Source organism: Sardina pilchardus, chromosome 19 (genome assembly GCF_963854185.1).
Source record: "Sardina pilchardus chromosome 19, fSarPil1.1, whole genome shotgun sequence".
Lineage (NCBI taxonomy): Eukaryota > Metazoa > Chordata > Actinopteri > Clupeiformes > Clupeidae > Sardina > Sardina pilchardus.
In genome coordinates this window covers 16,054,416-16,064,415 of record NC_085012.1, presented here as the reverse complement: position 1 = coordinate 16,064,415, position 10,000 = coordinate 16,054,416, and the positions used below count along the sequence as shown (strand labels likewise).

Genomic DNA, 10,000 nt, shown 5'->3' with positions numbered 1-10,000 from the left:
TGTCGTCTGAGGAAACATGGCCGTGTTCTTGAGCGCCTCGGAGTGGGAAATGTCAGACGGGCGGCGTCTTTATAGTCTATTCCTGCTGCACTTTCTCATGTTCCATTAGATCAGGTGGTAAGCAGCCCAGGGGTCATGGCGGAACCCAGGGTCATGACTCACATAGAAGATGGGGTCATCTGGGGATCAGTGCTCTGTGGAGGTCACCAGTGGGGTGGACAGTAATGTGTGTCATCCCCAGATGGAGAACCGTGTAGAGGAACACAGATCAGATAGGCACATGTAAAAGGAACACAGATCAGATAGGAACGCGTAAAAGGAACACAGACCAGAAAGGAACACGTAAAAGGAATACGTTTGTGACTAGATAAGAGATAAGAGATAAGAGATAAGAAGATAAGAGAACTCAGATAGCCAGATAGCAGTCAGCTAAGAAACAGGTTTGGCCCAGGTCCGGCCCTGAGCATGCTTCAGTAACCTACCTGCTCTCTGGCTCTGCTATTACTACACTATGTGTGTGTGTGTGTGTGTGTGTGTGTGTGTGTGTGTGAGTGTGATTGTATATGTGTACTTGAGTGAACGTGTGTGGGTGAAAGTATGTGTGTGTGTGTGTGTGTGCCTGTGTGTGTGTGTGCATGTGTGCGTGTGTGTGTGCATGTGTGCGTGTATGTGTGTAGTGTACTCAGCTCTTGTCACATCACAAGAGACAATGTAAACGCCCGCCTGTACCTACAGCGTCCTACCTGGCTCACCCATCCATTATATTCATGAAATATTCACACTGCCTGCCAGAGCTCAAACTTCTCTTTCTCTCTCTCCATCTCTCTCTCCCTCTTTCTCTCTCTCTCTCCCTCTCTCTCTCTCTCTCTCTTCTTTGTTGTCAGAATGAGGATTTTCCTCCAAAACGATCCGTAGCCATGGAGATTCTGACAGCAGCTCTCCTGAGCGCTGCTCTCGCACAGTTGGCTGCTGCCAGGCAACAGCGGTACTCAGGGGCGGGGATATGAATCTGAGGGCACTCAAAGCAACTTGCGGCGTCAAAAGGGGAATTAAAAAAAAAGAGCTTCTCGGAACTTGTGGATATTGTCTGTGACCAATCGCAAAACAACCCCAAATTAACAACCCCTTGTTTATGTAACGGTGTTAAGTGTGACTAAATATATCGGGCTTACAGTACAGCGCGGTTAACTTTATCTGTCATTAGACTGTTGACTGTCAAGTATGGCTATCTCCACTGGGTTTTGGCACATAAAGCCCAAACAATAGATTTGCCTCTGTGCCAAAACCAGCATCATTGTGTAGCGCCCTGCGAAGGACAAACTTTTGTGCCCAAGTGCAGGATGAGCTATAGTCCTTTATCTTCCTCTTTCTGCACTAGTGTCCTCGTAAAAGACTCTGCAGTGCGTCTGGCCTGGTGTGGCCCCTGCAGTGTGGGCTGATAGGGGCTGTGGTGGAGATGGATGAGTGGCGGCTCTGCAGTGTCCTCTCAGCAGGACCTAAAGCACTCGTCTCAAGAGACCCCTTCTTATGTCACCTCTCGATCCACACTTATCTATCTCCTTTGTTTACTTGTTTACTTATTTATTTGTGGACTCTTCCTTCATTTCCATTTGATCTTCCGTTGCCAACTTTCTTGTTGATTTCTAGTTTAAATGTACGTTATATCTAGTTGATATGTAGTTTATATTTGCATAACATCTAGTTAATATCTAGTTTACATTTTTATAATCTCCAGTTAATATCTAGTTTATATTTATATCATATCTAGTAGTTAATATCTAGTTTTTCCAACACATGTGAATGAAGTCCTGCTGTGCTGTGCATACACCCACCTCGCCTTACTCAAATACAGTTCACAGGCCTCCACACCTTAAGGGCAGATTAATAGCTGTACAATAACTGTGCATACTATGTGACATGCCCATCCCAGCCATACACCTCCACCGTCTCCATCTCTCCATCTATTTCTCTCTTCACCCCTCTTTCCTCCCTCTTCCTCCTCTCTCCTCTGTGACCTCTTTTTTACGCTGTAAGCTACTGTATACATCTCTCTCTCTCTCTCCCCCCAGAGAACACTCTGCTGCGGTACGTGGGTGAGGACAAAGGCGGCGTACCTGAGGAGTACCTGACGGGGCGCAGCGCCAAGCGGGACACGGGCAAGCGTGGCAAGAAGCGCGGGGAGAAGGGCGGCAGTCCGGCGCACTACAGCCTGCTGCCCGCACTGCAGATGGAGGTGCTGCGCCAGGAGTCCATGTCCACCCCCAGCCCCGACTCCACCTCACTCTATCATGTGAGTGTGTGTGTGTGTGTGTGTGTGTGAGTGTGTGTGTGAAGAGAGAGAGAGAGAGAGAGAGAGAGAGAGAGAGTGTGTGTGTAGTCTATTATTTTCCTGCTCTCTTGGTTTGAACCATTTCTAAACAGCCATCCCCTTTGACAGAACTGTCTGAGTTTACCTGAATTGTGAATATCCAAAAGTCAAACTTCTTTGAGACATTCAGCCTCTGCTCCTGTCACTCAGATGCCAATGAAAGGGTCACCACAGTCGGAGAGCAAAGAGTGGCCCTTTCTGTTTGAAGGGTGTTGATAGGCACGTTTACCGTGAAGGGTGTAACTGAAGTGTTTTGCCCTGTTTAAGGTGTCTTTTGAACTACCCCCCACCACTCACTTATTCTACCCCCTCTCCCACTCATTCTAACCTCCAACACAAAGCGTGGGGGTATTTTAGTTCATCTAATCAGCATCACGTACCCTGCATGGGTAGGTTCTGTAGCTCCTGTGAGCAGTGGAGACAGGACAGCTGACACGGTTGAATAGCGGGACGTTCCTGTACCTGTCCCCTTTACCTGGGCAGTTCGCCGAGTCCGTGTAATGTAAACGAGGCTCATGAGTGATGCTAATTGGAGCCAGGGCAGGATCTGTCTCCTCCTCCTCCGCCTCATGTCACACCTGAACTGGGAGAGCAGACTTGGGCAGATGGGCCCACCCCGTGAGTCATCCACCTGCTACCATCAGGAGATCTGATTGGATGCCAACATGCTCAGTCATCGGAGATGTTGAATTTGATTGGGAGATGGAGATTTTGAGCGAAGAGTGCCATTACTGTAGCAGTTGACTTATGTGTGTGTGTGTGTGTGTATATTTGTGTGTGTGTGTGTGTGTGTGTGTGTGTGTGTGTGTGTGTGTGTGTGTGTGTGTGTGTGTGTGTGTGAACAAGGATGCTGAAGAGACAGATGGTGGTTGAGTGAGTGTAGGTGGAGTTTTGAGAAGGTGTCAAGGAGGAGCTTTGAGATTGGCCGGTCTCCCATCAGTCCTGCTGACAGGAGCTTTGTGATTGGCCAGTCTCCCATCTCTGGGTCCGGCATAGGCCGCCTCACTCTGAATCAGCTGGAATGGTCAAACCTGCTGTAGGTGATATGGTACAAAGTGTGTGTGTGTGTGTGTGTGTGTGTGTGTGTGTGTGTGTGTGTGTGTGTGTGTGTGTGTGTGTATGTGTGTGTGTGTGTGTGTGTGTGTGTGTGTGTGTGTGTGTGTGTGTGTGTGTGTGTGTGTGTGTGGTGTGTGTGTGGGGCTTATGTGATTACACGTGACTAAAATGAGTGTATGAGTACTTATTATTCCCTGCCACTCTTCACACTCTCTCATAACTTGCCTGCATTCATTATGAGAAGTGGCATGCAGCGATGCCATGTAGTGAATAGGACAAAGTGTTTAGTCAGTGGAGCTTGTTGTTTTTCCTTGCTGGCTGTTCAGCGTGTACACTGTGTGTCAGAGAGAGAGAGAGAGAGAGAGAGGGAGAGAGAGAGAGAGAGGGAGAGAGAGAGAGAGTGTATGAGTTTTAATTATGATGTTTTAGTTGTGTTCGCGCAGCCTGCTTTTTCAGAACATTGCTCAATGCATAATAAGTGTGAAAGGTTCTGTGGAGTGTGAACATTGTTACTTGAGGGTGACTTCCAAAGGTTATGTGTGTGTGTGTGTGTGTGTGTGTGTGTGTGTGTGTGTCTGTGCATTTGTGCGTGTGTGTGTGTCTGTGTGTGTGTGTGTGACTGTAACTGTACATCTTGGCTCCGGCTCTCCCCCACCGCAGCTATTTTGAGAGCGTGGTTGGGGTCAGGGAGCCGTATGGGGGGGAGTGTATGGGGGCAGCGCCCCACTGTCTCCGCGGGCAGATGGTATGCTGATGCCCTCTGTGTCCGCCCCATCACTTCTGCCACCCCAGGCAGCCAGAGCTGCCCCACTGGCACTGCTGTGCCTTACTCAGCACTGCTGTGCCCATTGTTTCAGAGTCTGCGGAGTTGCTTTAATGTAGGGGCTGGGCTATGCTATTGCTGTTGTTGTTGTTAATGTTGTTGTTGTGGTGTGGCAGTGTGTGTGTGTGTGTGTGTGTGTGTTTGTGTGTTAGTGTGTGTTTGCTCGTGTGCGTGTTTGTGTTAATGTGTGTGTGTGTGTGTGTACGTGCGTGTGTGTGTGTGTGTGCGTGTGCGTGTGTGTGTGTATTTGTGTTAAATGCTGTTCTACCACATGTACTTACATTGTGTTTTGCTATGTTATGTTCAATTCTAGAGTGCTAAGCTGTCGTGCTCTTTTTCATCATATGTACAGTAGTAGCACGCGTAGGGCTTAGGGCTGTGTTGTGTGGTGTTGGAGTCTCCTGTCCCATTCTGTTTCCTGCTGATTTGTGCTGTGTTGCATTGTGTCATATCGTATTACAGTATGTTGTGTAATCCTGTATCAAGTGAATGTTGGTGTGTTATAATATAGCATTGTTTATTGAGTAACCCTAATCTAACACCTTGGGCAGGCTTGCAGTTGGACACACATGACTCTCCGCTGTTTAGCAGAGGGCTTGGAGTGGAGTGTGTGTGTGTGTGTGTGTGTGTGTGTGCGCGTGCGTGCGTGTGTGTGTGTGTCTATATGCAGAGGGCTCCGTGTGGAGAGGACTGTCTCCTGAGGGCTGACACATTTGCTGGACCTGTCCAAACCTGACCAAAACAAACAAACAAACAAAATCTGAGTTTGACTGTACAGACCAAACATGTGGCGTGCCCTTAGCTTGACACAGTGCTCACAATGCTTGGCTTGCCTCAGTGGGTCTTCTCACGCCCACTCTCCAGGGACCTTTGGCTTTGCAATTTGGTGTGTGTTTTCTGCACCGGATTAAACCAAAGTGTCCTGCCTCAGCTAATGAAAGGCTTTGTCATCCTAAATCCAACCAGCCCATCACATCTGTTGTGCGCATGTGACATAATGGGCCACCAGAGGCCTGAATCGGAAGAACTCTTCTCCCCTAAAGCTCTGATCTGATGCACGGAGCAACTCAGTACAAATGGTAGTGACAAGCTGTCTAGTCATGACGCTTAATTACAAGGAAATACTGTACCGGGCTTTGTTTGTCCTTAGAAATGCACCTGTGGGCGACAGTGAAATGGAGGAACTTCATCTGATGAGCAGCCCAAAGGGAGGGAGGTCTGTGCGGTGCCTCATCTTGTGCCTGTTGTGCTGGGCGGAGCAGTCGGCTCCTCGTCAGACAGAGCAGAGCAGAGCAGAGCAGAGTGGGTCCCGTTCAGTTGGAGTCAGTATGGCAGGGCCATGGGGATCAATGAGGTCAACTGATACCGTTAACTCAGAGGGAAACAGCTCATTAAAAGCTCTCTTTCTCTACCTCTCTCTCTCTCTATCAGTCTGTCTGTCTCATTCTTACTCTCTCTGTCTCAGGCTCTCTGTGTCTCTGTTTCTGCCTCTATCTGTGTGTGGTGTGTGTGTGTGTGTGTTTGTGTGTAGTATATGCATACATATGTGTGCCTGCTGGCATACATAAGTGCTAAGTGCTGATGAAGATCCACATCAGCACACTGCCAGCCAGAGATGAGGTTCATGAAAACACTTCCATCATCTGCCACCCACACAGCCTCTGTTCTCTTTAGCAAAGAGAGTTAGCCACAACTGTTAACATATATGAGCATATGGGCTTCAGTTGTCCTCTTTAGTATAGTTAGCCATGACTGCAGACAAATATGATCATGGGATTCAGATGTTCTCTTTAGCAAAGAGAGTTAGCCATGACTGCAGACAAATCTGAACACTGGCTTCAGATGTTCTCTTTAGCATAGAGAGTTAGCCACCACAGCTGCAGACCAATATTACGCAGGCTTCAGACGGCCTGTTTTATATGAGTGTGGTGACTCCCCAGCTTCTCAGCCCAGAGTTTGTCATGCTTGTCAGCTTTATACTTCTAATAAAAAGCTAAATGGAGATGCTGTTATGAAATAACAGCTAAATGGAGCTATTTTATGAACTGCTGGCAAAGCCTTGACCTCTAGTGTGGTCATGCATTTTTTTTTCAACCAGTGAATCCTGATATTTTCCATAGTCCATATAATAGTTTCATATATTCAGTGCTCAGTCACAGATTTCCATGTATTTCCATGTGTGTATGTATATTTACATTTCTTAACCTGTATATTTGCCTTCTGGTAACCAAACCCTTAACAGTGCACTTCCTGTTGACATTCATAAACATGCAGTAGTCCCAACATACTTTGCAGTTGTTTTTTTTTTCAGCTATTTTTCCCATAATTTGTCCACCCTAGCTGGGTATTACTCCTGACATCCTAGACTCATGCTATGACTATTGGGATTGCTGTTGGAGGTGTGATTTTCTTCAGAGCTCATTGGAAATCAGCGGGTACCTTCTCTGTCTCTCTTTCAGAATCTCTCTTTCAGAGCCCACTTTGATCACAATATGAAAGGCTGACGTCCTCATTTTACTGCTATAATACAAAGCTACTTTGAAGCCAAAAAGACTGTGGTCCTCCCTTTCTTGGCGCGTGTCATCCTCAAATAAGTGCAATTTTGTTTTCGTTTTTCATCAGTCCTCTCTGGCTTAATGCTCAGCCAAAAAAGGGATTGTCATGGTTGTGTGGTTTGCACTGTCTCCCCTGCAGCACGTGCTAGCGCTAGCTAACCTCGAGACTAACACTGCCTCCTCTTCTGTCTGCAGACCTTCCAGGCGTCGTCCCTGCTGTCGAAAACCAAGAAGAAAAGCAAGGGTGAGCACATGAGGACACGCACGCATGCACACACACACATACAACCACACACGCGTGCGCGCGCACACACACACAGCACACACACAGATACACACGCGCACACACGCGCACACACACACACACACACACACACACACACACACACACACACACACACACACACACACACACGCAGTACACACATAGATACACGCATGCACTCACATGCACACATACACACACTGACACTCTGTCTCACACATACACACTAACACACACACAGACATACACATGCACACGCACACACAAACACGTACACACACACTCACAAACACTCTCTCACACACACACACACACACACACACACACACACACACACCCAAACACACTTGTCCTAGTTCCCCCTGCCCATGTCACATCCAGTGGCCGTCACGCTCTGTGTTTGGCAGAGGAATATCAGTAGCATATGGCCCTGTCTGCAGTCCTGCACGCAAGCTCTCTGCCCCTTTTTATCAATCCATCAGAACTGTGCGTGCTGTCACCCCGAGCTGTCAATCACGGGACATTTACAGTACAATTGGACGTGTCAGCTGTCTGTCATCCACTGCGTCAATTACTCCATGTCTCCGCGCGGTGCCTTGAGGTTTTGGGCGTAGCTCAGGCGCCAGACACGCTCATTATGTAAGTTGGAGAGGGGATTAGGGCCGATGATCAGCACCACTCTGCTGTTGACACTGCTCTGCCTTCTTCTCTCCTTTCATTTGGCTCTCCTTTTTATCCTCTCCCCTCCGCACCTCTCTCCTCTCTTCACCCCTCTGCTCTCCTCTCCCCTCTCCTCCTCCTCCTCTCCTCCTCTCCTCTCCTCCTCCTCTGCCCCTTTCCTCCCCTCCTCCCCTCATCTCCTCCCCTCCTCTATCTTGGCTTCATCTCGCCACTTCTTTCTTTTCAAAATGTCCCTCTGTTCTGCTTCCCTGTCGTCTCCTCTCTTTATCATCTCTTTTCATTCTGCCATCCCTCTCTCTCTCTCTCTCCTTTTCTCCTGCCCCTCTCTCTCTCTCTCCTCCCTTCTCCCCCCCCTCCCCACACACACACACTCTCTCTGTCCAGCCGGTCCCCTGTCGAGCATCAGTAAGCGGCGGATCTCGTGTAAGGACCTGGGTCGTGGCGACTGCGAGGGCTGGCTCTGGAAGAAGAAGGACGCCAAGAGCTACTTCTCCCAGAAGTGGAAGAAGTACTGGTTTGTGCTGAAGGACACCTGCCTCTACTGGTACATGAACGAGGAGGTGAGAGAACAAGCATCAACAACAGCAATAACAACAGCAACAATAACAACAACAACAGCAAACAACTACACATCACATTTATCCAGGGACAATATAATGACAGTGTAGTCCCTTGTAATATAGTTGACATATGTACAGTAAGTCACTTTGGACGACAAAGTGTCTGCTAAATGTAATGTACAGTAATTATATATTCAAGGCAATTAAGCCCCCACCAGAGTGACCCAGGGCAGCCATTATGCGCCAGAATGCTCACCACACACCAGCCTGAAGTGGAGAGAGGGAGACAGACAGACGGACCCCAATCCTCATTTCAGCATCTTTGTTTTGTTCATGCACACACTCGCATTCACTTATCGTTCTTTCTTCGCTCTGTCTCAAACACACACACACACACACACACACACACACACACACACACACACACACTCTTACAGGCACCCCGTCACAGGTAAAAGTGTACGCACTTACTTAACAAGCTTCAAGGAAACTGCAAACTCACCTGCTGTGCGAACATTTTTAATTATGAAACTTCCAGAAATTGATGTCTCCCGGGCAATGCTTCTCACACTAACACACTCACATACACACACACACACACACACACGCACACACACAGCTAAACAGCTGTGCTACTTGGGACTTGTTATTGGGCCAGAAGCGAAAGCTGCGTAAGCGTGGCTCTGATGGTGGAGTTGTGGAGCTCTCACTGGCACAGCCTGAGCCCCGGTCCCCCCCCCCCCTCCTCTCTCTTCCTGATGTATTCATCTCAGTCTGTCAGGCCCTAGCCCAGCAGAGAGAGAGAGAGAGAGAGACAGAGAGAGACAGACATAGAGAGAGAGAAAGAGAGAGAGAGAGAGAGAGACAGACATAGAGAGAGAGAAAGAGAGAGAGAGAGCGATATTGAATTGAATTGAATTGAGAGAGAGAGAGAGCTCTCTCTCCACCAGAACTGATGACACACAAGCCTCCTGTCGGATAGCCAGTGTGAGGGAGATGGAGGAGACGCTCTGTTTGTTGTTTAAGATCACCGCTGAGATGTGATGTTGTTGGGGTTTTTTTTGTTTTCGTTCCCTTTGTTTGTTTACTGTCACTTTTTCCTGCTGTCTCTGTCTCCGTCTCTCTGGTGTTTTCTCTGTTTTCATTTGTTTACCCCACCACACCGCCCACCTGCCCCCCCACGACCGCTCTTCCTTTCTCACTCCCACACTCTGCTTTCTTTTTTTCCCTTCTTCTTCTTCTTCTTCTTCTTCTCCTTCTCCCAATAGGACGAGAAGGCTGAGGGATTTGTCAGCCTGCCCGAGTTCAAAATCGACCGCGCCAGCGAGTGCCGCAAGAAATAGTGAGTGGAGAATAAAGTGGCGTCTCATGCGTGATGGTGTAGTCAGTGTGTGTGTGTGTGTGTGTGTGTGTGTGTGTGTGTGTGTGTGTGTGTGTGTGTGTGTGTGTGTGTGTGTGTGTGTGTGTGTGTGTGTGAGTGAGAGAGAGAGAGAGAGTGTGAGAGAGAGTGTAAGAGAAATAGAGAGACAGAAAGGATATATGTGTGTGTTTATGTGATTGTGTAATTGTGTATGTGTGTGTGATTGTGTGATTGTGCGTGTGATTGTGTGTATGTGATTGTATGTATGTGTGTGTGATTGTGCCTGTCCAACTGTTTCTACAGTACACACCCCTTCGGTCTTCTAAAAGATC

The 10,000-nt window shown here is 48.1% G+C and overlaps 1 protein-coding gene across 1 annotated transcript in view; it reads left to right on the top strand.

Moving 5' to 3' along the window:
• cnksr2a (connector enhancer of kinase suppressor of Ras 2a) overlaps positions 1-10,000 on the top strand; it is a 94,998-nt gene that overhangs the window by 66,450 nt on the left and 18,548 nt on the right. Inside the window, 4 exon segments of the mRNA XM_062521946.1 lie at positions 2,070-2,290; positions 6,998-7,046; positions 8,133-8,308; positions 9,577-9,650. Of these exon segments, the coding sequence (XP_062377930.1) occupies positions 2,070-2,290; positions 6,998-7,046; positions 8,133-8,308; positions 9,577-9,650 (520 nt within the window).